The sequence below is a fragment of the Dermacentor variabilis genome, unplaced genomic scaffold (genome assembly GCF_050947875.1).
Source record: "Dermacentor variabilis isolate Ectoservices unplaced genomic scaffold, ASM5094787v1 scaffold_13, whole genome shotgun sequence".
Taxonomy (NCBI): domain Eukaryota; kingdom Metazoa; phylum Arthropoda; class Arachnida; order Ixodida; family Ixodidae; genus Dermacentor; species Dermacentor variabilis.
This window is the reverse complement of record NW_027460291.1, coordinates 18,806,979-18,834,532: the sequence shown is the minus strand read 5'-3', so window position 1 is coordinate 18,834,532 and position 27,554 is coordinate 18,806,979. Positions and strand designations below refer to the sequence as shown.

Here is a 27,554-nt window from a genome sequence, read left to right as displayed (position 1 = left end):
TTTGTCCTATGCCAAGTTTCTTTCTCAGTGATATCAGGCTGCGTCCATTTGTTATGGCTTCTTCAGTCTTTCTCACTTTATAGTTTCCAATATCACTTACTTTCGCCTTGTTGATCAGTTTTGACAGTTCAGCGAATTCTATCTTATCTCTTGAGTTGGACATTTTCTTTTTTTGTCGTTTCTTTATTATGTCCATTGTTACTTGGTAGAGCTTGCCTACTGGCTGCCTTGGTGCCTTGCCTCCCACTTAAATTGATGTCTGTGAAGCCAACCTAATAACTGTTTCATTCATTAGCTCTATGTCATCATCATCTTTCTGTTCTAAGACTGCATATTTGTTTGCAAGTATCAGCCTGAATTTGTCTGCTTTTAACCTTACTGCCTCTAGGTTGACCTGTTTCTTCTTGACCAATTCTACACTTTCTCTCTTCAAATTGAAGTGAATCCTAGTCCTCATTTACCTATGATCACTGCACTTTACCCTACCTATCACTTCTACATCCTGCACTATGTTGGGATCAGCAGAAAGTATGAAGTCAATTTCATTTCTTGTTTCACCATTACGGCTTTTCCAGGTCCTCTTTCTGTTGCTGCGCTTCCTGAAAAAGGTGTTCATTATTCGAAGCTTATTCCTTTCTGCAAATTCTACCAGCATCTCTCCTCTAGTGTTCCTAGAATCGACGCCGTAGTTGCCAGTTGCTTGTTCACCAGCCTGCTTTTTCCCCACTTTTGCATTGAAGTCGCCCATTACTACAGTATACTGAGTTTGTACTTTTCTCATCACTAATTCAATATCTTCGTAAAACTGGTCTACTTCCTCGTGACTGGATGTTGGAGCATAGGCTTGTACAGTCGCCAACCATTTATTCGGACCTCACGGGGACTGCGGAAATGTCCGAATAAACAGGGGTCTAAAAAAGCAGATTAAGAAAAATAACAAAAAATTAAAAAGAAATCCTTTATTTCCACGCACTTATTCGGGCTCGGCAGTAGGCTTGAAGAAATCGTGAACGTGCCGTTGCACGCTGTTCCGTTTGCGCGCACTCAGGTAAGTCTGAATCTCAGAGATGGTCATACGGTCACTATAGGTGGCTCAAAGCACAGTCGCTGCTTGTACACGCTCCGCATGCGACGGCAGCGTAGCACATGGTCCGTCATCTTCCGACTCGGTCATTGTCCAGCAGTGCAGCTGAAACCTGACAAATGATCTAGCCGTTGTCGAGTTCTGCACATGTCAGTGCAGCAGTGTCGGCACCTGTGAAACTGTCAAATGAGACGGTGTCCAGAATCGCAGTGCAACCACTGCGCAGGTCTCGACAGAACATTTTCATCGTCAGTAGAGAGCACATCGGAAGGCGACAAATCCTAGGCCTCCTGGCACCCGCTTGCCGGCATTCCCCAGTGCATTCTGCGCGGGCACTGTCGACGCAATTAGACACTTGCCGTGATGTTTTCGTATGCCGCGTAGGATCACCACAACCTCGACACAGCACACAAAGCAAACACAAAGCCATCATGCCGACACCAGTCGCACAAACTAAAAACTTGGCCTACACGCAGCATCGCGCATAAAGAAAGAAACAAATCAGCTGCTGGATTGTCTTGACATGGCTTACTGAGACCGGAACTGCTCTAGCCACTCTATCGAACCAGGCAAAAATTATGATGATGAACGGGGATTTGCAGTAGCGCCACTTCGTAGGGCTGCAAGGAGGCTCTGTTCAAAACAAAAATGGCGTTCAGCAAGTCAAACCACGCACCGGTGAGAGTTGGTGCATGGTGCAAGTGCTCTCGATCTAGTTGGCTCAAGGAGTGTCCGAAAAATCAGATGAGAGGTTGCAAGGTGTCAGAACTTTCGGGATTTTTTATACATTATCGTCTATGGGGAAAATGACGGTGCCGCGAAGCAGAGCGAATAATCGAGCATGTCCGAATTTTTGGAGTCCAAAAAATCAGTTGGCCACTGTACTACCTTTAATCTATACCTGTTATTATGTTTGATTACAACAACAGCTACCCTCTCATTAATGCTGTAGAATTCGTCAATGTTGCCCACAATGTCCTTATGGATTAGAAATCCTACCCTGTATTGCTTCTTATTTAGGAGACGTCTATAGCAGAGGACATGTCCGTTATTCAGCAATGTATAAGCCTCAGCAGTTCTTCTAATCTCACTAAGGCCTATGATATCCCAAACAATGTCTGATAGTTCCTCAAAAAGTCCTGCTAAGCTAGCCTCACTCGAGAGGGTTCGGGTTTTAAACGTTGCAAGGGTCAGTTTCCATTGGTGTAGCTCTTGAAGACTGCTGGAACCTGCGTCTCACGGGCCTTTTCTCCAAGCAACACTGTGCATCACAGCGGCATGGGCCATGCCAAAATGGAGCATGTGAAACGAAGCTGCGTCTGTGCACGATGCTGTGCTGCTCAGCTGCTGCAACCACTGCCACGCTGTCGTTTGCATGTGAAGCAGGCTTAAGGGGAAGTCTAGCCACCAGACACTTATGCATGGAGAATGCACGAGTCATGATGTATTTGTAAAATTAATTTGACACATCTGAACATTGATGCATGAACAAGGGGAGCATATATGATGGCTCATTAGGCTGCCTGAAGCAGTGCCAATCCCAGGCAATGGCAAGTGCATGTCGTCAGTGGTAACACGACACAAAAATGCTGATTTTAGTGTGCTGCATGTTTCACAGTGTTTTGCAGTAGCAATGCCAGATGTTTCAACCGTTGCAGTGTCATTGCGAGCTGCATGTGTGTAAGCATAGGCTAGGCCTTCAGCACATGATAGTGAGAACCAATCTCAAGAAGTCCACTGAGGTAACAGCAAAACTTCACTGTCAAGATGAAATAAACCATGGTGAATGTCTAATCCTGTGAAGGGGACAAACATGTTAGTAACGGCTACCCATTCGACCTGAAGCAGGTAGGCCTAGGCAGGCCAGGTTCCAGCTCGTCAGGTGATGACTTAATATCTAATTCATCCCTAGCCTGCAGGAGACCTCAACAAAAACCACTTCTGCAGTAAAAGGGGTGAAAATTGGCTGACATGTTTGAGCAAGAAATTTCAAAATACTGCTGTGTGCTACCTTCTCACTTTTTTTTTCCAGGGCCAACTATGTTATCGTGTTTTCAGGCAGGGAAGTCCATGTCGTTACCGACTCGCAACAGGCCTGCCGTAACTTTACGAACGGACGAACACCGCTGCTGGCGGCTCAGATTCTAGGCCCGAGGCTGCAAGAATACCATCAAATCACGTGGACGCCGGGCCACGCGGGTCTGGAGGGGAACGAAAGGGCGAACGCCCTAGCTAGAGCGCTAATCAACTGAGCGGGGCAAGACCAATCGTCTCATCAATCCCCACCCTTTACCTTCATGCCCCTGCCATCCAATTACTGCGACCGACTCAAGATCCACCAACTCAACCGCAGGATTTATCCTCCGCCTCACAAAAAGCTCAGCACTGAAGATGCCGTAGCTCTCTGACTTATTCAGACCAACACATTTCCAAACCTACACAGATACAGTAAAATGTTCCCACGTCCATATCGCGGCATCTGCCCCTGGTGCGGCGACACACGCCCTACACTCTTTCACATCTCGTGGGGGTGCGAGGGCAAACCTCAATACTTAAAGATGCCTAGCACGTCATTTGAGTGGTGGGAGGTACAGCTGACCGGCGATACCTTGGCGGGACAAGAAGCTCTCGTCCAGCAAGTACGTCGAGCAGCCATGGTCAGTGTAGTCCTGGAATGAGGACACCACCCACTCAACCTCAAGAGCAACCACCTCGATGGTCCGAATAAATGTTTTTTCTCTTTTCTCTCATTCCTTTCTAGGATTTGCTATACACGTTTAAAAAAGTTAGCACCCTTTGGGGCGTATCTTGTACCACAACAATAATCATCTGTCTTGCCTGCATTTCTTTAACGCTTCGAGCCTGGTACTTCCAAGTCTCGAACGGCATGTGCGTTATTGTGACACAGCAAATGTTGACGGGAAAGTAGCGAGCGCTGAGTTTTCAAGAAAGGAAACGCAAGCAAGGCAGATGGCAATTATCGTTGTGGGATGAATATACACCTCAAAGGGCACAACTTTTTTAAGAGTGTATGCAGTGTTAGGATTGGGGGCTCAATCCCATTGCTCCTAACCCGTTGTCAAAATTGGAGTCCGGCATGAATTATAAGGTAGCTGGCCCATGCCGTCGTCCAACTTATCTATGTTGATGATGGGAAGGACTGCTTCTCATCGAGAACGAGGAATATGGGTTTATTTACAGCACTTACATGCAGTTCATCAGTCTAGCATGACTGCGAGAGAAAGTACGTCAGTCTAACATGACTGCTTGAGAGAGTGTGTCAGTGTAACATGACTGCTTAGGAAAGTACATCAGTCTAACATGACTGCTTGAGAGAGTGTGTCAGTCTAACATGACTGCTTAAGAAAGTACATTAGTCTAACATGACTGCTTGAGAGAGTGTATCGAGCATCCGCACAACAGCGGTTTATAAACACTCGGTCCCCCCCTCGATTCCAAGGTGACGGAAACGTTCGTCCAGTCATCGTAAACAAGCCGCCTCTCCGCGGAACGACTTACACACACACATGCACATAAACACACAGGTTCATGGTCCGGAACTGACGTCACACGGACTTCGTAGCACTCTGGGCTTACTGCAATAACAGTGCGTGGGAAGGGGTCTCCGTCGACGTTCCCGTGGCGCTTCCCCGCTCTCGGCAGACCAGGGTGGCGGTGGCGAGTGCAGGCACAAAGCCTGCTTTGTCGAACTCGGCTCCAGCGATGGAGAGTTGAGGACGCACGTATTGTTCTCGACACACAGTCGACTTAGTCACGCCGTGGCGAGAGGTTTGCGGCGACGCTCCAGGAAAAGTTGCTGCCCGCAGTCGCAACTGGTTGGCAAAACTTGCACGTCAGTGGGCCGTTCTTAACAGCAGGCAGCATTCTTACGTCACTATTTGCAGGCATTCATAGAATTCGAAGGGTCAACTTGACAGGTCTTGACACTTTGGGAGGCACTTAAGTTGTTTGTGAGACAATGTTGCTACCACCTATGCTTTTGACTTCATGAATTTTGACGAGCCTATTTTGTTTTTTACTGGTTCAGTGTTCTTTTTCATGTCCAAAACCATGCTTCATTTTGATCTGATTTATTTATTTTGACAATATTCAAATTCAGTTGACGTGCGTTTGAATAGGTCGTTTAGAAAGAGCTGTAATTAAATATTTGTGTCACTCTGAAGAGATTGACATTTCGTACCATAATTATGGATTCTACAGTTACTTACCTATAGAATGCATTAAAAAAATGTGGAACAGAAAAGTTTCACCCCAGCACTTTTAAGGGGATATGGATGAGAACATCTCGTACATTCTTATGTTGTAGCCAAGTACAGTAAAAGCTCGTTAATTCGAACCGCAAGGGGAAGCTGCTTCAGTTCGAATTAACGAAAGTTTGAACTAACGAAAGTGAAGGAAAACAACAGTACACTGCGATTTAGAAGCAGTAGGGAATGTCAGAAATTTGGCGTGTGCTGTGGGCACACGCCATCTTCAAGTCGCAGCTCTGTGTCCGACTGTGCCACACCACCAATGGCCACCGAAACGAACGTTAGCCGAGCCTTAACACCATCATAAAGAATCGCGACGGCCGGTCCATCCTAAGCTGAAAACAGACGTGCACAACCGATGAAGACTACCGAGACAAAGACGCTGAACATGTGAAGGTGGCGAAGGCCCCGATTCGTCAATTCTTGATTGCAAGTGCCACTGCGACGCACTTGATTCGCTGTGTTTTGGTGCTTGCCACACCATCTGCCGCGCAACATTAGCAGCTACACAAAATTTTTAAAGCCTCCGAGATTCGCGATGGGCAAGAAGACTCGGAGGTCACGTAGAATGCAGAGGAGGCAGCCGCCGCTGCCTTCTGGCTGATCCCGCGCCGGTTAGATTTTTCCCGATTCTGCCTTTTCTTGCCATTCTCTCCGTTCCGGAGGCGATGCAGCCTTGCGTGTAGGCAGTAGGCGCGTTTCTCTGGCCATGTGCCAGGCGCCAAGCTGCCGGCACGGTGTCGCGTAGTTCGAATTATCTGTGGCGGAACCTTCTCGTGTTCGAATTAACAGGCTTTTTTATACATAGACTTCTGTGGAGCTTGCCCGGACCAAATTGTACAGTTCAAATTATCCATAAATTCGTATTATTGAAGTTCGAATTAACAAGCTTTCACTGTACAGCAGAAACACAATCTGTTTTTAGAGGACATTAGTTCTTTGGTGCTAGTTTTTGTCATCCACTCTACACACAGAGTACGAAATACAGGTTCAGGCGAGGGCAAAAATAGCTTTATCGGTGTTCGTGAATGACCATTTTGCAATACCGTAAAAGCCACTGTTTCCGTAGGTGGAGGTTTGGTAAGTCGGAAAAGATACCGAGATAGCAGCCTTGAAATGCCCGCACCAGCTCACTTTTGATTTCACCCAGTTTGACGGGCCTAGTTCATTTTTGTACATTTTTACATTTTTAAAGATGCACTACCTGCCCTCAGAAAGAGTAAAAAAGGTGAACTTTGAGAGTTTTCAAAACGTTTACACACCTCAGCGGCACCATATTCGAAAATATACTTTGAAGTCTGCGACATCACACTTATGCACAAGCAATATGGTTTTGGCATTGAAGTTTTGCCTTCATTTCTTCCCCAAGTAATCAGTCTCGTACCACGGAATCAACAAAAATTGAGTTTTCAAAAGTATGTAATCAGTAAAGTAATTTAGTGTTTGTCTTTAGTATTCCTTTAAAGTATCCTATCAGAAACTAAATGTCATGCACTTCATCAACATAATGGTTTCAACTGCGAGCAGTAAAACAGCATCAAACAACAGGACAAGGAGAGGGACACAGGCAACAGCGCTGTTGTCTGTCCCTCTCCTCGTCCTGTTGTTTAGCGCTGTTTTACTGCTCGTAATCATGAACCAACCAGCCCAAATGCATACTCTTCTGCGGTTTTAACTGCTTTGGTCAGTGTACTAGAAGGGCCAGTGCAGCTGGTGGCACTCTCCACGTGACTCCGGCAGCATCACCAGTAGCGGCGGCACTGCGATCGGCCACTCTTGAAAACAAGCAGGCAAAACGCTCACATCCACTGCGACGTATGTATGCGCACACTTGATTTTGTTTAGGTTTTTGCCTCAAGCACTTTGTTCATTTAGTCTATATTTCCTGCTTACGATTACAAAATAAAATGCCCATTGTTTTTGCCACAGATGCAAAATCGGTTTCTGAAATAACTATAAGCACGTTTGTTCTCACTGCTAGAGTCTAGCCATGTGCTCTTGAGAACACGGGCACTTTCAATATCAATTGAGGCCCATCTGGATTAACTTTTTCAACACAATTGAACATGAGCACTCCTACTTGTTCAGCAATCAGGATTGAGTTTGTTTAGCTTGCGGAGCTTGAGGGCACAGACAACAGTCTATATGATTGCGAGTGAGCAGATTCAGATTGTACATAATTGCAATCGAGTGGTCGTGTGATAAGGGGATTAAACATAGCTAGTCCCCACAGCATCAAAAGTAACTTTAATTAAGCAGTTAAATTGTACGTTCATGCTCTCCTTGCACCTCCTTGGCACCATCCTTGGCATCCCTTTCAGCAGCACATTATAGGTCATGCCTTGGAAGAAAACAAACTGCGTTAATGAATAACGTCGAACAGAATATCCATCGGAATTCATGGTGCTAACGTGAATTGAAATGCTCACGAATATGAAAAGCAGCAGAAAACATGCATGCACAGATTGAAGAAGTCACATACACCCGCGGAAGCCATGTATTTTGGAAAGGTCACTGAAATTGAGCTGTAGGAATAGTGTCGTTTCGGCGAAGTAAACACAAATGATCTGGAGAGGACGCACAGGAATGACGCTGGAAGCCAATGGCAGCTTCACTGAAATGGCAAAGCAGCTGTAGTTGTATTTATGGTGACCATGTTTTGGCAAGCAATTTAACGAGGTGCAGCATTTCACAAAAGGGGGGTACAAGCTCATGGTCTGTGCAATCTGTAACTAGACGCTTACTATACAGGCATCACAGAGTATGGGGACACTGCAAGAGCCAGTAGGGCACAGAATATGATGTCTGCAATAGTTTTCTACACTAGTGCAGGGACAGCATTATTTGCTGTGATAATAGACAAAAGAACAAATGAACTACATTACAATAGTCTGGCTACTTGCTTTGCTCCGGCAAATCCTATAATTGATAAGTTTTAATGGCACAAGGGCATCTTTGGCCATAGAGCGCCAAGTCTATGGATATTTCGGCATATCCTAGTCCCCGTAACAATGAAAGTAAGTTTAAATTAGGCAGTTTACGCAACATTGTACCCTCGTTCTTGGCACACCTTTCAACAACTCATTAGGTGATGCCCTGGAAAAAACTGCACCAACGAATAATGTTGCACAGAATCGGCTAGACTTATTGCTTCTCATGTGAGCTGAAATTTTCATGAATTGAAAAGCAGCAGACATTCAGAAAGCCGGCAAAACATCGCATAATAAGCGCTTTCAAGCCACACAACATGCAACCGCATGCAAGAGTGAGCGTTTGCAGCGCTGCCGCTCTGTTCGCCACCGGCGTCGTCAGGGACCCTTTTGCGTTGCTGCCTGCATGTGCTGCACTGCCCCTTTTTAGTTCGTGTACTTTAGCAATTTTTGGAGGTGCTAGACAAGTTAGAATTGTAAACTTGCATGATTCATACATGTGGAGCTATGGATGCGTTTACATATCAGGTGCAGAATTTTGTTATGACGACATGATTGTACTGCCATCGAAATTGCCATTGATGCCATCGAAATTAAGCAAGCTCATTTTCTGTAGAACTGTGTGCAACATTTATGGCACACGTGTGGCTTCATACAATCCTAGTTTGTGCTTTGTGTTGTTGCAAGTGAGGAGGCAAGCTCGATTTGCTCTCTTGTTTTATGCGTGCATGCAAGCACAAGGTGTTAACATCACACATATACAGGATAAAATTGGCGACTTGTAAAATAGGTCATGCAGGTCTTAATTTATTGTTTTATGGCATAACAGACACAAATCACTCTGAATCATTGGAAGCTTCTTAGCGCCTCCCAAGATAATTTTGTGAGCACCGTCTTGGTGTCACAGTCACGTCAATTTCTCGGGTGCTTCATTTAAACTGCTTTTCTCGTGATACGAAGTGGCAGGTAAGAGGGAAATTCTTTAACGTCAAAGAAGTTGAGTCTGAGCTAAGCTGCGGGTATACAAGCTAAAGAATATGCATTTCAGCATCGCACATAATTTCTCGGAAAGTTGGGGACAAAGGGTGTCAACTGCATCAGTACTCGCAGATAATAAAGGATAGCGATCGTGTGCAGCTTGTTTTTAACAAGCTTTTTGCTTAACCCATTAAAGACCAGCGTGACCATATGGTCACGTTAGTCTGCACAGTGGATTTCAATAATTTAAGATTAACAAAATGGCACCAAAATCGCCTTTTACGTGCCGTTTATGGATACCAAGTGGCAGCAGCTGTCAGTCATATTGTGGGAGCCCCTCGCAAAAGCGGGAATAAGTGTTGCTCTGTGAGTAGCGTTGCCATGCATCACTCCAAGGAGTAAATGTGTTTTTTTTTCACTACTTGTTTAAGCAATAGTCAGATATCCTTACCTCCGTATTGCTCTTTGAATATGTGACCTTCGATGAACATTTGTGAAAGATTATTGTTTTACTTATCCATGAACGAACGTGTTATCTTGCGCGTTGCCATATGGTCACGCTGGGCCTTTAGGCAACCTAACGTTTTATTTTTTTAACTGCATTCTCATCTCTTGCACGTCTGCTGGCGCATTCTCGCAGGGGTTATTCCTTATTTTATTGTCTGAATAGGTTGATGTTGGAAGAAATAGCGAAGCTAGTCGTAGACGAAGATGACCACGTGTTAGTGATTTATATCGAGCTGCCAGAGGCTAGCACCTATTCGGATGAAGACTCGGCCGATGAAGACTCAGGTTGGCTCATTGGCTATCTAAGCAGGTGGCAGCTATGAGCCGGCGCTGAAACGCGGAAAGCCTATCCACTTCGAGTATAAAGTATGGTGCCTAAATGCCAAGAACAGATAGATTGTGAACTTCAAAGTGTATCAAGACAAGCAGGGGATCCCGGAACATCTGAAGAATATGAAAAGTACTTCGCAAAAGCAGCGGCGCCACTTTTTCAAATGGTGGAAGAACTCGCAGCAGAGACGCACGACCTTCCTTTCTTTTTCTATTTTGATAATTTATTCACAAGCATGCAGCTACTCAGGCATCTCAAGGCACAGGGCTACGAAGGCACGGGCACAGTGAAGCAGAACTGCGTTCCCAAAGAGTGCTCTACCGCTTGACCAGAATTCATCAAGCGCCAACCTCGCGGGTACGAAAATACCGTGCTGAGCGACGAATGGGATAATTGCTGTCCGCTGCATATACAATTCTGTAGTAAAGATGGTCAGCACCATTCACCGCATAGAGCCAATGTCATCTGCAGACACGTACTCTCGTGTTGAGAAGAAGCGAATCAAGGCGGCCCGTCCAAACACTGCTGCTCAGTACAAGTTTTATAGGAGGTACGGACCAGATGGATGCAAATGTAGGCGCCTATAGGATTGAATCTGTGGCAAAAAGTGTTGATGGCCGATTTTCTCTTGACTTTGTAATCTATCAGTAACGCTCGGGCGCTAATTCGTAGCGCAGGGTTCAACGTCACACAGGTGGAATTCCGCAGGCAAATTGCACAAAGCTACCTGATGCAAAGGGACAATAAGTCTAGAGGACCTGGTCCACGCAGAATCCCAAAGACTGGTGATGTCCAAAATGGTACACGGTATGATCAAGTGGCCCACTTTGTTGCACCAATACCTAATGGCAAGAAGTGGAGGTGTGCGTGAGATAATTGCAACAGCGCGGCGCGTACACAATGCACGAAGTATGACGTCGGCATGTGTATTCCATGATTTAAACCATATCACACTAAATAAGTGCTCGACTATTCGCTATGTATGTTTTTTGTGATGTTTCATGGCTTGAAATAAATGTTTTTTAACTTCGCGTATTTTGCTGTAGCATAAGGGCCCAGTGTGACCATATGGTCACGGGCTATATTTCAAAAACTAATTAGGCAAGAGCAATAAATTCTTGCATGTGAATTATTAGTTTAAAGATAAGCTAATATATTAGATTTATTTCAAGATAGCAAGAAAAAAAGAAACCGGTCTCTAATGGGTTAAGATGATGTTGACGTGTGGGACATGAATGGCAACAGCACGACACTTATTTCCAAATGTAGGTCTGAATGATGTACAACGCATAATCTGTCAGCGCGGGTAACATGTCCACAATTGCTGCATACACAAAGGAACCCTAAAAACAGTGTTTCCTTTTTGTTCACTAATATCAGGAGTCTGCTACCAGAAACCAAAGAACTTTCATCACTCATTGACTCGTGTTCTTCTATAATTGCACCGTCAGAAACATGGTACATAACAGTGTACTCTCATGTTTTTCCGTCGTAATAGCAGAGTTGTGGAGTGACAATTCTGGAGTTGGAGTCATTCCACATTTTAGAACACATAGAATGGAATGGGAATAGAATGGGCACGTAGTCCCGAATCACTAAATGTTGATTCGAAGCAAGACTGCAAAACCAATACTCCACAAGGGTGTTTGCACCAGCAGGCGTTTGGTGTGTTGCGACACTACATACCTGAACACATGAGGGTTGGACCCTTGCACGTTTAGCCATGCGCGGTAAACTGTGTCTGGGGAACGGGGGATCCTGAGGGTTGAGCCGATGCCGGGTGTTTTGAAGCTCTCTGACGGAGGTGACGCACCTGTTTGGCCTCTGCTTCACATAGATGGCACCTCCAGACTAACCCACTTGGAGGAAATGTGCAGTTGCCTTTTCCTGTCCACTTAGTCAATCTTTCTTCTTTCTGTCTCGCCTTTTCATCTTTCCTGTCTTCTTTTCACTTCTTCTCACTTCCAAATTTCTGGGCTGCAAGGGTTAACCTGGTGTAACTATCCAACTTTGGGTATCTTAAATTTGGTTATAGCAGTGATGCATGGCTGGCATCTGCAGGTGTTCTTCCAACCTTGTAGTGTCTCCTTATAGGGCTTGGTGGTGCAGGGCTACCATTACCACCGAATTTTCTAATTTTATATGGCAAATGCCTTTTCCCCGCTACCTGATCACTCCCTGAAGAGGGGGCGCACTGATGGAACTGCTTTTTCATGCAACCGAAACATTCTTTTTCGAAGTGCCACATTGTACACAGTCAGCACAAAACAAAAACAGTATGAATGATCTCGCCAGTTCTTGTAGCCAAAATGTCTCACGGAAGCAATTGGCCCAGGTTTTAAAGTAACGAAGAGGGGAAGCGGCAATCTTCTTCTCGAAGTTCGCGACAAACCACAGTATGACATACTCTCGAAACTTGTAGCGTTTGGGGGCATTCCCGTTTCAGTGGGCTCACACAGGTCAATGAACACAGTGCACATTGTCATCTCGGAAGATGACCTTCTCAAACTCAGTGAAAACAAACTACTTGAAGGATGGCAAGACCAGAACGTAGTCAAGGTGCAAAGGATAACAATAAGGCAAAATGACAGAGAAATGCCTACCAAGCAAATAGTCATTACTTTCGGAACCAGTACCCTACCTGATTCAATCGAAACTGGTTACTGTACGCTTCGTGTCGGACCATACCTCCCAAACCCATGTCAACGCTTCAAGTGCCAGCGTTTTGGGAATGGGTTGCAAAGTTGCAGAGGACATGCTACCTCTGCTAAGTGTAGTTCTACTGAACACCCTTCTGACATCTGCCCTTCAGCAACCTGCTGCACCAACTGTGAGGTGTGTGATAGGATGATGTGGGCCCAGCCCTCAAATGCACAGGGTTGGCACAATGAACACAGGGAGGCTTTAATGATGTGGGTACAGGACTAGGGTAATGCACACGATAACACACATGCTTCACTTCCTTGTCTGTCGCTTAGGTAGTCATGCACAACATCACTGTAGGGAGACGTCTGATTGCATGTCATCGCACACTCATGGCATGAGGAGCTGCAATTGTGAATCTGGAGCAGCGGGTGGCACAGGGGATGTAGGCCAGGGCGGAGGGCCAGCACACGACGAGCCACTCATGTGACAGCTGGGTCGGACGTCTGCCCACCACAGGGTAAACTGTTCGGAAGGCTTGGCTGCACCTGAACACACCGGCATTGGACGTTCACACAGCAGTGGAGCAGGCTGGTTCAGGCACATGGACAGTCCGGCCTGTTCTGCCAGCTTGCCCACCATAAGAAACCCATGGTGGAAGGTTGAGTTCCAGGCGGCATGGCAGGCAAGACGTGAGGATAATTGGGAGCACCGCAAAGGCATCAAAATTATGGATTCAGGCACCTATACGGTGACGTGAGCGTAATACCTGCATCTCAAACAAAATGTGCAAGCTTTGGTGCAATCCCAGATTGCCCGACATCATCTGCAGATCATGCAGGCATTACGAGAGGAGGGCAGGCCGGCAGCCTATATGTTTTAGCGACATGTGAGGTCACTCGACAGGAGAGATCTCGAGGGGTCACATATATGGCTGAAGATTGCAGTAACTGGCCAGCCAATCGCAGATCTCAAGGGGCACCGTGCTCAGCATGTGACCCTCATGTATGGCGCCCTTGGTGCGCAGAACGTTGAAAATAAGGGCTATGGCAACTCACTGCCTACAATCCCTCTACTCACTAGCAGTTGTGGGTTGACGGAGCTATGCTGGGAGGTGAGCAAGCAGACAGTGACAGCTGAATGTGACCCGTGACAGCTACATGTCTGCCGCTGAAGCATCCTTTGCTCCGAGGGATTGCCAAGCCAACCACGGGTCAGCTCTCATCCAAGCGAGAGCTCACCCGGGGTTACGCGAGAGCTGACTATCAGTTTTGATTACGCTGATTTAGTATAGTGCTTAAACGTCAACCGTAACAGAGGCAAGACAGAATCTCTCCAAGGCTACCAACCGATCAGTCACAAGCGTTCTCTACCACTTCTTTGCCCGAGTGCCAAAGGAGTGCATCAGTGCCGGGGCAGAGGCTAAATGTGTGCTAACAGAATTACAGAACAACTTTCGTTTGGGTTGCCGACTGGAAGATATCTTTATCCTCACTCAGTGCGTGGAAATTGCTAGTTGTGAGGGACGGTCTCTGCTATGCTGTTTCCTTGATGTCGAAAGGGCATACAACAATGTACCACATGCACCTTTTTTTTTATTGCCTTGCCGCATTGGGTCTGCTGGAGGAGTTGCTGTCAATAGTCCATTTGTATACGGGGAACTAAGATGTCAGTTGAAATCAAGAAAAAGAAATGGGCATGGGCAGGGCATGTAATGAAGAGGGAAGATAACCAATGGTCATTAAGGGTTATGGACTGGATTCCAAAAGAAGGGAAGCGTAGCAGGAGGCGGCAGAAAGTTAGGTGGGTGGATGAGATTAAGAAGTTTGCAGGGACAACATGGCCACAATTAGCATGACTGGGGTAGTTGGAGAAGTATGAGAGAGGCCTTCGCCCTGCAGTGGGCGTAATCAGGATGCTGATGCTGCTGCTGCTGCTGCTGATGATGATACGGGGAACAGCGTCACTCTGCACTTTGGTGCTGTTGGATTGGAACCTGTCACAGTGGTCAACTGTCTTCATCAGGGTTGCCCACTGTCACCACTGCAGTACATCACTTGTGTCTCCAGCGTTGAGAGGGAGCTTTTGAACTATTACCTTGGCTTCCGCCTCAAGTACACCACCACTGGAATAGATGAGAACAGCAAACTGCCGGCCTTGGGTTTTATGGATGATCTAGTGGTGATGGCAGAGTGTACAAGGGACCTTCAAGCCTTACTGGATATCTGCCATTCAGAGATCTCTATTCTGGCACTTCGCTTCAGTGCCAAGAAGGCTGCGGTGGTCCAACTCGCAGATGACTCCACGGGTGGCTTCTTGGTGGCCTTGGATGGAGAGCAGCTGATCAGCCAGTCTGGGAACAAATACCTTGGTGTCCAGCTGTCCACAGCATCAGATATCTACCATATTCATGACGGAAAACTTCACATCACTGGATTGAGGGCACGATGTATCTTGCATCGTCGTTGTGTGGCACAACATCAGAATGTTGCGGAAATGCAACATTCTGATGAACCATGGTAAGAACAGAAGCAAAGTCCATTTGGAGCTGCCTGTACATGTTGTTGCATTTCCGCAACATTCGTCTGAAAAACGTGCCCCTTTGTGTTGCCATCTGTGCTCATCCTTCATATCTACCAAACAAACATGGCAGAGACTGCGCATGCCTGCGAGCAGTAATACAGGTAAGTTTTGCCATTTGTAAATGTATTTATCCATAAGACAAAGCGCGAAAAAAATTCTTATGCTAAGCTACTCGTTCTCCCGACTCTGTTGATTAAAAAAAAACATTGTTATCTCGGAATAGTTTGTTCCTGGCGACAGAACGTTGCTATGTTACACAAATGCAATGAAGTGTATATCGCTTTCTATCTTCTGAAAAATGAAATGATTCCTAAACGCTCTTATGTCCGATCAATTCCTTCTGATAGTGAAGACAGCGACCTTTCCGGGAGTGACGACGATCCCGAGTGCAAGTCTGTTTCGATTCAGTATGTGTGCAAGATGTTTCTTGGATGAATCTCCTTTTCTTTTTTTCAAAAGGATGTGATGCATCCACACGCTGCCTTGTCACGCTATCACGGGTGTACTCCTTACGTCTGTGCTTCTATGTTCTAAATTTTGATGTAACGCGAAAACACTGCATTGTTTCCTGGCTGCACAGGAATCTGCATGATGTACTGCTTGAAGGGTGGGAACCACTTGTGCTGCACAAGCAAGAACAATTGCTTCTTTTTGTTCTACACTAAAACATGAATGCACCAATGATTATCATGTGCATATAAACATCTGAGTATGAATTGCACTAAGTCTATCTTTCACCTTTAACTTCATTTGCATGTTGTTGCAAATATGCAATGTACCCTTTTTCTGCAAATTCAAACTGCAGAAATGCGCTAAACTTAGCTTCCATGGGATTTCGGCTACTGTTATGCTTCCTTGCAACTCCATGAATAATATTACGATGAAACAAAAAATTGTTCAGTAAAGGGTTAATCAGTACGTCATGGTGCGAGAGTTATGGAAACTCATGCACCTACACAGCCTATCATTTTCTAATGCTTTTGTTTGTCTGTCCGCCACCACCTGTGAATGGCTTGAGCGGTGGCAAGGGTAGGTAGGATGTGTTGCCCTTGGCTGCCATGGGAAAGTGCCAAACAAAAGGGTACCCAGGGTGGTTGAGCTTCGAAGTGCGGGAGAAGGCGCCCAGTAAGCTGACGTTTTGTGGGTGCTTGCTCTTCATGCAGCGAGATGGACGGGCATGACATGTTTGAATATTTGATGGTCACGTGCCTTCATATGGCATCGGTAAGGCATGTATACCGATTGGAGAAGTTTTCTTTTTTGGGGAGGGGGGGACCACTGAATGCGAAGGGCAGACAGGCTTATGCACACAAGGTGTGCTGACGGGTGACTGAAGAGAAAAAACGCAGGTGGCGACGACGACAAGATGACGAGTCAACCACTTGCCCTATACCGTCAACACAAATGCAACATTGTATGATAACAGCTTGGGGAGTGCACTGCTGTTCGAGGCAAGGGCGGGAGCCCTTTGGACGCTTCTGCGAATGAAAATGCAGGACAGTGCTGTGACTAGTGTGTTGTGTCACGCACGCAAAACTGCAGACGAAACTATTGAACATGTGGTATGGAACTGCAACAAACTAGGCGGCCCTGTAATGGCGAACAAAGCCTAGAAGTTGCATTGGGTTTTGTGGACACGAATGAGACGGTCAACACCAGTGCTTCAACGCTGACCAAGTGGCGCCTTGAGTGTTGGAGAAGAGCAACACTCAATTGGTAATAGTTGCGTACACCACTGTGGCCCTTCGTCGCTCCGCCCCCTTACTTGCAACTTGTATGTGCTCGCTTTCTTATTTAGTTCTTTTTTGTATTTTGTATTATTATATTTTCATAGCTAGGGCATGAAATTGACATGCCTTCCCAATGCAAAGGGTGTGACTGCATTACATCAGCATCATCATCCGTTTTGAGAAACGAATGTGATGCTAGAATTCGCTTTCTGCCATCCCTTCAAACGTATTTTGCACCTCCAACTGCTCTGCTTCCTCCTCGAGCAACACCAATGCAAGAACTGAAGCTCCCTTTGCAAGTACCATTTTCTCGAATTAGACTATGGATTGCATCTGAACACGCGATTCCGTAGCCGTAGCCATCATTTGAGTCCAGTCCAATCCAGCAGATGTGCCATGCGAAGCCGGTCTTGTAGCGAGCACGGGAGCACTCGACCGGAACACCTGGTGACACGTTCTACTCCTAGCAGATAGCGTGCTTGGTTTAAAAATTGACAGGAGCATGTCGTCATTTTGACCTCACCGAGAACATGGCCGCGCCCCATGGCTCACAATGTAGGCGTGGCCTAGGCCCTTCCTGTGAGGCAAAAGTGAATGCGTTTTCTAAACAATAAACTTCGATCATGTCCCAGTCCACGAAAATAAGTAGCAGATGGAGTGAATCTGTATCCTTAAGTACATCTTAAAAGACATCTAAAAAGAAATACAATTGGCTAGAGAGAGAAACGTATACATTAAAATTGAATAAATGAGCTTATAAATTGAAAAACAATGTTTCTGCCATGAATTGCACATATTTTTTTTTCAGGATCCGTATGATATATATATACATATAATATATATATATATATATATATATATATATATATATATATATATATATAATTTGTTTCATTTTTGTATGAAGACTCATTTGAATGCATTCATATCCTGTTCCTTCTGTTCTCTCAGCTGTGTCCTGTTCAGTTTCACCCGCATCTTAGGATGATGAAGAACTTGCCCAACTTTCTACATTACTGTACTGCTTGTTACAGTCACTAGGTTTTTACTTCTTTTAAATCCAACAAAGCTCGTCAAAATCGGTGCAGTGGTTGCCGAGCAAAAACGTTTTCTACATTCCTATGTATTTAGATGACAACTCCCTAGATAAAGCTTCCCATAAGAAATATTTGTTTACCTGATTTCAGTGTAATGCTTAAATAATGTGTGTTATCCACGACCTCAAAATTGGCAAAAAATATCCAAAGGAGATTACTGCCATGTCTTAAGTAAACAGCCATGGATTGTTTTTAACAGTTCGACAGTGGTGGTCAAAAAGTGTTTGGTACATGAACATTGAATGACCTAAGTAAAAAAATTCTGTAGAGAATGTTAGCACAGAATATTGACCTGGCATTTCAGGAGCTGCACTGACATCATCTGCCTCTTCCTGTTTGTCTTCTTCCTTATTGGATGGGCCATTGTGGCATTCTTTGGTGAGTGGCCTGCAAGAATCTGCATGCTGGTTAAATTTAAAGAGTTTTCAGATCCTGGATTGACTTTGTTTTTTTCATGTCACACATATTTATGTCAATTTTCTATTTCATCTTCATTATGTGTTACTGCCTCATTGCCCTACATATCTATGTATTATGTATTCCATGGCTAAGTTACGCTTCTTTACCTCCTAAAACTTATACAGTTCTGTATACTTTGTCGTGTTGTCATCTGTTTTTATGGCCATTGTTTAATATGTGGTGAAATATGCAACCTGCTTAGCTATCCCACACCTTATGCTGTGTAGAGGGCATGGACACCCGGTTGAGCTCTATAGGCTTTTTGTCCATGCCTCCAAATATCTTGTGTTGTTGGTGTGAACTAACTTAATTTGAATGTAGCTGGATCCTTAGCCTCAGTGTCAAGCTCTTGTATCAGTATGAAGCTTCAGTACATTAAATGAAATACAGTGAGTTACAAGCTAATTTCGCCATGGAAACTGTACCTTGGAGGAAATTTCTACAAAAATTTTTTAATTCACCGACAATTACCATACTCCCTAATGTGAAATTTGAGTGCAGCTTTATACATGTTTTCATTGCGCGATATATTGAGGCAAAGTAATTGACAGATACATGTAGCAAAGTCGGCGATCATCAAAAATCTGATCAACGGAGAAACAGTAGCATTTGTGACATAGACAACCTGCAATTAGGACCACTAAAGTATGTAGTGCATGAGATAGCATGTCCATTAACGTACATTTTTAATCTTATCCTCTCCACTGGTGCATTTCCAAAAAACATGCAGATTGCAAAAGGAACTTTAACGTTTAAGGGCAGTGACAAAAATGTATAGAAGAACTATGTACCCATATCTATTTTATCCATTTTCTCCAAAGCGATAGAAAAGCTCTTGTATATAAGATTGTCTATTTTTCTAAGCAATCATTACTGCACAATTTTTAGCATGGATTTCGTCAGCATTGTTCGATGGAAACCTCACTGCTAAAGCAAAAGGAAATATTCTGAAAAAAACTTTTCAGATTGTAATTTAACACTGGCAGTATATGTAGATTTATCGAAAGCCTTTGATTCATTATAGCATGAAATACTACTTGATAAACTGCAGTCATACGGTGTACACAGCATTGAGCATTACGTATGACCTCCTAGCTTCTTACTTAAGGCATCATAAGCAGTACGTATCAGTAGGAACATCTTCAGATATTAAATCCATAAAGATGGGAGTACCTCGGGGCAGCAAATTGGGGCCACTTTTATTTTGCGTTTATGTTAACGACTTACACTCCGGTACCTTAAATCCACATGTAACATCAATTTTATATGCTGATGACACTACATTATTAATCACCGGTAAAACAACTGACGATATACAGAAGATATCTGATGAAACAATGCCACTGTTATTAGAATGGACAAAGTGCAATTTCTTACTTATTAATACCGCAAAAACAAAAGCAATACTCTTCAGACCAAAAAATAAAGTTGTAAACTTGCTGTTAGTTACACTTAGATTACAATGTGATGGAAAAAGCAGAATGCGTGAAAGTGCTGGGCGTATATTTTTCAAGTACTTTAACTTGGGATGACCATATCTGCGAAACTCATAAAGAATTGTGCAAAACAGCAGGTATGCTAAACAAATGTAGACATATCATCCCTCAACGTATAAAACTACTACTATATAACTCGTTAGCCCTTTCTCAGTTATCCTACGCCCACCTAGTATGGGGCACAACAACAAAAACGAATCTAAACCGACTGTTCCTAATTCAAAAGAAGTTTATGAGAATAATTGCAAACGTCCCATATGATTTTCACACGCAGCAACTCTTTAAACAGTTTAAGGTTATAAATGTCCATGATTTTTATAATTATCGTTTACTCCAGACATACTGTTTGGCCACAAAAAAGAACAACTCTTTTTACAGTGAGATTTCAGAATTAAGAGAAAATATTTCCGTATACACTACGAGTCACCACAATATTTGGCACATACCTACTCCTCAAGACAACTGTGCAAAAAAATCAATCGCTTTTACTCTTCCAGCCTTGCTCAGTAATCTTTCCAACAAATCTGTAGATGTGTCACAGTTGTCCAAAAAGCAATGCGAGATCAGTTCGTGTGAACTATGATGCATTTATTTATCTATTTTCTTGTATTTGCTTATTAATGTGAAGCTTTCCTTCGTATTTTGCAAAATGCTTCTGCAAAATGCTTTTGCAAAAAGTGTCAGCAGGTTGTCACGAGAGACAAGAAAGTAGTCTTTGTGTTGCGTACACCCCTCATCCACATCGCACCTGAAAAAGAAAATATGCCCCTTACTCAGCTTTTATACAGGCACTCTCGTACAAATTCACCCCCTTACTCAGTCAAAAGTTTGAGCTGAAAGTTAGCACTTTTCCCTTTAGCAGCAACAATTACCCTTTATTGCTTTCATTATTTGAAGTGAATTAAATGCTGCACCTGTGCATCAAATAATCGTAAACACAGGATTGAAATTATCTGCAATCTGTGTGCACAAATGGAAGACAGCTACTCCAATCTGCTACACCTTCTTTGTAATTGTGACTTTGTGACTGCTTGACTCAAATCACGGAATCTTTTTTCACATCTGTCACTGCAATTAGTTACTGCAGGCCAGGGACTGACATAGACATCTGTAGATCTTGCTTTTGTTACCACCCATCACATGCATACTTGGATCATTTATAATCTGTCACACTGTTTTTCAATAAACATGTAAACATCACTTTACTATAAACACATGAAGAGCACTAATACATTTTGCACCTTCGTATCTGAGCTGTTATACACTAATGTGCAGAGTAGTATGAAATGCTTGCTTACTTGTCAAATGTTACCTCTGGTGTGCAAGTCAATTTTTTCGGCTCGTACGTTATGTCATGCGTGTAAGGGCATTGCAGTACTTGGGACATGTTAGGCAAGGGAATGTAGCTGATGTCCTTGGCTGGTGTAAGTCTCCGGCCTTGCATTTAATTTCCTTCAGAGTTGTGTTCACCTGAACAGCTGGAGAGCAGAGAAACGCCATGCGAAGGTCTGAATAAAAGAGAACCAGGACATTAGCTTTAGAGAATGTGACACTTTGTTGTGTAGTTCCTGAAAAGTTAGGAAAACGACAGCAATTCTGACTAAATTTGAATAGCACAAAGCACCAGCAAACATGGTAAAGTAGACAAGGCTCTACTAGCCTGTCCTATAATTTTTGGTGGTGCTGCTTGTTCAGACTCCGCCACATATAAATTTAGTAATTTTCGCTAAAAGCTAGGTAACAGCTCAGGTGTACTTCCCAATGCTTGTGCCCAGTGGTTTAGCCTGCACTCTTTTCTCATTCCCGACGCTGCGGAAACGGCTTGTTTTCGCGGGGATCTGCATGAAATCTGTCTGCGTCTCCACGTCTTTTGCTCCAGAGGGAAGCGTCTGAAATGTGTCTAAAGTTTATGAAGCTGCATGTTGCGCCTGATCTGCGTACAACTGCAACCACTGCGATAAACCCCACACACATACCCCCGCCTTGCTTTCGGTGAAGGTGCCAACAGCATTATTTTCGGTGATCAGGTCACCAACGTTAGCCTGTAAATAAAGGCAGCTGGTTATCAGTACCATATAGCGCTGCGCACACTTGCCAAGCTTTAGTATTGAAAAGAAAATAACGTGCGCGTCAAAAAGATGCTCTACTCGCCATGAAATTTTCGTTCTGCAGCGACAGTGTTTGTTCTTCATGGGATGAAGGTAATACCAGCGGAACAGCGTTGCATTTGAACAAAATCGCATCTGTAAAGGAACGTCCATTGACTGCCTCGGAAGAGAATTATGCTCGTAATCCTCGAGGCAGAAATGCATTGAGCACACATGCAGTCTGATGAGCACCTTTCCTACCCGCTGTAGCATAAATGCACTGAGCCAGCGAGAACGTGGAGGTTCGCCCCGCGGGATCGCATGGTAGTGCACGTTGGTGTCGGAGCTTTCAGTATCCTTGTTCAGACGACGTGAACCATTTGGGCACCCCGCGACATCACATCGACTTGGCATTTTGCCGCTGGGAACTGAAGCTGACAAGAGCTTTTTTGACACAGCACCGACAGCACAGCACGCCGTGAAATGAAAACTTTTCCATTCACCAAGCGAAAGTGCGAGCGCGGTCAGCGCGGCCGAGCGAAACCACAACTTGTTGGCACTATTGTGGAGTGAGTGTGATGGCTGTAATATGCAACAATACAATAACTATAGCCTACCGCATGTTTTACTTGTTGCAGAATTTTATCTAATTTACTTTTCTCCTGTAACTTGTAGCAGTAGTTGAATAATTAAAATAGAGGCTCTGACGTCACTTTATGAGAGGTGCCACAACTCGCGACAGGTGACGTCCCTCCAATTTCTCAATTTCTTGGTTTTCTTGCTTAAAAATAATCTGTTCTCGCTTAGAAGGATGAACTTGTTAGTACAAAAGCCCAATCTTTCAATCTAGCACAACTTAATATTTTCCTTTAGTGTCCCTTTAAGTATTATTTGTATCACAAAAGAGAAGATTTTTTATGCTAAATTTTACACTAGGAGAGACCACACTGCTGTTTCCACAAGCAAATGTGTGAAAGACATGGAAGCTATTAGAACTGATGCATGCTTCTGCATGAACGTGATGCACCGCTTCACTACTGCAAAAATAAATGCTCTAAGGTAAACCAGACTGGACTGCAAGAATGTTTGCAACCAACAAGTACGAAATATGGGTGAATTATCATGCATGCAACTGTTTTAACACTATAAATTCAATAATTTCACTTCAATTTACCAAAGGGTTATTCGGTTTTGGGGACGCAAATAGTTGCCGGCGAGAGCGCGTTGTTTTTATGCTTTACGAAAATGTAACCTCAGCGAGGTTGGCCTGTGGTTCTTTTTCGTTTCTCTCAATGTGAATATTGAAAACAGTGAAGAGGCTGTGATCATCAAGGACAAATTTTCTTTTGAAAAACGCCCTGAAAGTGTCTTGCGCAGAAAACTGCACGAGAGCCGTCGACCAGCAGCAGCAAGCGTAAATATACTCCCGATCGTTTTGCTGTATGGTTTCAAGCAGATCGACTCACTGTAAGAGCTCTTTGATGCAGGATAACTCGAGAAGGACAAGGATTGCATGCAGTGAATTGTTTTCTAAATTGAGAAAATGACACCTGACAGCAGCGGTTCGGGGTTTCAGCGAAATACAGTTTACGAGTGAAGAATCTATAAGTGCCGTCCGAATTCAAGTAAGCGATCCCTTGTTCCATGGCTGCATATTCCAGAGACAAATAAAGACAGTGCCTTCATAAGCAGAGTGACATTGATTTCGTTGGAGCCGTTTATGGTGTCCACGGTGCCAGAATTGAAGGCAAGTCCTTTTGCAACACGGCAACTCGCCACACGCTGTTTGCAGATCACGGACTGCCGCCGCCCAGCAATCTTGCTTGCAAATGGCGAGATCTGCTTATCACATGCACGGAGGATCTCCCTGCTCCACAGCAATGTGGCCATTCAGCGACAGCAGCCTCACCGCTGCTAGGCCTTTTCTGGTTCACTTTGAATCTGTAACAGGCGACGCTTCAGAATGAAACGCCAATGCACCCAAGCAGCAATGCTTTGTTACCATTGCATTGTTGCCGCTTTACCCTCTCCTCACAGTAATTTCATACGAAGAAGAAAACGTGCCAATATTTGTGGTAACACAAGATGCGATGCGAGCACGACCTAGCTGATTTGCTATGCGTCTTTGGTAGCCTTGCACTGCAGCTGAACTTGACTTGTATTGGGACTCTAGTTGGTGCTAAATGTTTGACTGTGGACATTAATAAAGTGAACATTAGGCATCACTTTAGCAGACATCATTTTGCCTGGAATAGCTGCATAAACAATATTCGTGTCGCCGGTCACGGCGATGCGCTGGTGCAGTGTCGATGCAGAAACAGTGTTCACCATTTATGTTCGCTGTAAGATTGTATGACTAGCATTGTCATTTTCTTCCTTTTAATTTCGTTACTAGGCGCTGTCAAAGGCAGTACGCACCGCTGGAACCCAGTGGGCATTTTACGCCTGCTGGCACTAATATTATTCTTAACGCCCCCCCCAAAAAAATGTTGGCTGTATATATTCTTGTGCTAAAACATGTATATATTTTTGTACCATAGAAGCATTGTCATTTTTGCTTTCAATAATATAAAATTCACACGGATATTTTGCCAGGAAAGCTGTAGAAATAGTTCCAACGTCGCTGTGGATCGTTGTCGTAGTTTTCATGAAAAATAACTTAATAGGGCTATATTACGGCTTTTCTAGTGACAGTTAACCATGCAGAAATAATGATGGCCTCCAAGCTCTCTTTTTCATGTGCCCCACCGTACTTTTGCTGGCCATTTTCTTCTGTTTGTATGACTGAACAATGCGCGTGATGTCCGCAAGGAGGTGTTGTTTATCAGCTCAAACTGTTGCCCCTGTCTTGCTGTAATGTTTGTGGCGGACAGTCGTATTTTTCCAAGGTTCCGTGGCTGCGACGATTTCGTGCATGCTTTCAGCTTGCTTCCGTTTTTTTATTTGTGGATTTTTGAGCCTTTAAATAGTAATTCACTAGTTTTCCTTTTTTCTTTTTTGTATGCGCGGGTGTGTATTGTGTATATGTACTTGGTTTTGCAGGATAGAGCGTCCTTTCGCGCCATGTGCTTTAGCACGTGCAGCCATGTGGGACTTTATAGTCTTTAAATAGTAGTTTGGAAGTTGCAAGACTATCAGATATTAGTGGTTGTAGTGTGGGTGCATTGGGATCGGGAATATTGCTTTGGTAGGGCAGTGAGAGTGAGGCTGTGGGTTTGAACAAGTGTGAACACGTGTCGTAACTTAACTCTGTGTAGCATTTATTCTTCTAAAACATTGGTGATAATTACTTTTCAGCACTTTAAGCATTTAGATAACTGAGCAATGCTTGTTGGGGAGCTAGTTGGTGCATGTTCTGTAAGCATTTAGATTCTGTGCATATCAGCCTTTGATAGAAGGCTCATGCTTTGAAAGCTTCGGTGTTTGTATTAGAAAAAGCCAAGTGCAAGACATGGCAAGAAATACAAAGTGTGCAGTGTGCGGCGGGTTCCTCAAGGTAGACTAGGGGACGGATGAGAATGGAGAGTTAAGTCAATCGGCAGACACTGTGTTGTCGATGCTAGGCTGAATAAAATGGAGGCTTTCGAGGATGAGCTTGTCGAACAGGTCGAAGAGCTCAAAAGTGAGCTAAATATGGAGCGTGATGCCCAGAAGGCATTGGAAAAAAGACCACACAGCCGAGAAAAAGCTTAATAGGGCCATCATCGTGAACAAGAATGATCGTGACAATAATCCATGACAATGATCCGACGTGACAGGGGAGAGCATGTCAACAAAGCATACGGAATGCGCGCAATGTGGGGAGCCGGTAACCGGAGAGAGCTGCACCTACCTTGATGCGGCCACAGAGGGAAAGCAGGAACAATGCCCCTTGACAAGTCCAAATGGCACAGAAAAAGATAACAAAGGGAAGCAGGGAGAGGGTTCGGGAGTAGGAGAGAGTGAAAGGGTGATAATTGCCGGCAACTCAAACCTGGCTACGTGCTCGGAGGCAATTGTGGAAAGGGTGAAAGATGACAAATGAGTGGTGGTAGGGCTATTTCCAGGACAGACATTGGGTGCTGTCCTGGAGCGAGCAAAAGCAAAGCTCACGGAAAATGCCCACATTCTCAACTTTGTCATACTAGCAGGTGGGCTAAATGACATCCTAAATCAGGAAAGGGACAGAACTAGCCCAGCACTTGGCAAAGGGCGTAGATGACTTGCGCGAGCTGTCCCCTCGCATGCAGATTGTGGTGTGCACGGTGCCGGAGATGCCTGCACGTGACAGTAACGTACAAAGAGCCGTAGTGGCTGTTAATGAGGCTATATAGACAATGAGCCGAGCGAAAGGTTTCAAAGTTGTAGAAGTAAACAGGGAAGTGAGACAGTGTGGTGGTTTTGAACGAGACGAGATCCTGTTCAATTACAGGCTTGGATGAGAAGTGGGCCGGCTACTTGTTGGTCAGGTTGTTGCTTTCTTAGGGGGCCCACGGGCACTCAGGAGGCCAGAGTATGTAGTAATGAAGAAGGTTCCCTAGGGAAACCTGAGAATAGCATCGCCATCAATAACAGAAAAAGGAGGAAAATAAGAGAGCTCACCATGTAATAGGCTACATAAACATGGAGGGCAGAAGAAGAAAGGAAAAGTGGGCAGAGATTTAGGAGCAGTTAAATAGAGAACATATAGGTGTGTTTGTGGTTACAGAAACCCACCTGAGAGACTCGGAAGAGCCGCCAATGATTGAGAATTATGTTTGGGAAGGGTGCAACAGAACTAAATTCGAAACAAAGTGAGGAGGAGTCGGAATGCTCATCCATCAGGGAGCCAAACGGAAAAGAGGAAATTCGAAATGTCAAGAGCACCTTTGGTTATCAGGTACATTGAGTGGAAAGAAAACTTGGCTGGGTGTAACGTATTTGTGGATCGGAAATAATTGCAGAGAGAAGAATCAAGAATTAGTGGAATGTCTAAGCCCCGATGCTAAAGGTATTGGGAATAGTGTTGAAATTACCTTATTAGGTGATATGAATGCCCACTTACAGGATCTAGATGGCTATACCGACAACAACGGGAAGTCAATGCTAGATCTTTGTGAGCAACGTAACCTTGTCATCGTGAACACAGGGCCTAAGTGTGACAGAATGAAGTCATGATAAAGATAAATTGAGAGAAATGGGTCATTGACAAGGAAGGGTAGAGTAGCATAGGGAGTGACCATTAACGCATTATCTTGAATATGAGATATGCAGTTGGGAAAGAGAGCAGAGTGCAAAATGGCCAGTCCAAATTTGACCACTGAACAAATAACGAATATAGTCAGAAGAGTCGAGGAAGAATTTGGCAAATGGCCAAGCAAGGAACAGCAATATAGTGAG

At 44.3% G+C, this 27,554-nt stretch overlaps 1 protein-coding gene across 6 annotated transcripts in view; it reads left to right on the top strand.

Annotated features, from left to right (window-relative positions):
- The window catches only part of Ctl2 (Choline transporter-like 2), a 494,927-nt gene that overhangs the window by 166,723 nt on the left and 300,650 nt on the right, over positions 1-27,554 (top strand). For all 6 annotated transcript variants that reach the window (XM_075677602.1, XM_075677595.1, XM_075677596.1 and 3 more), the window contains exon 3: positions 18,459-18,532. In XM_075677602.1, the coding sequence (XP_075533717.1) occupies positions 18,459-18,532 (74 nt within the window). The remainder of the gene's footprint in view (positions 1-18,458; positions 18,533-27,554) is intronic.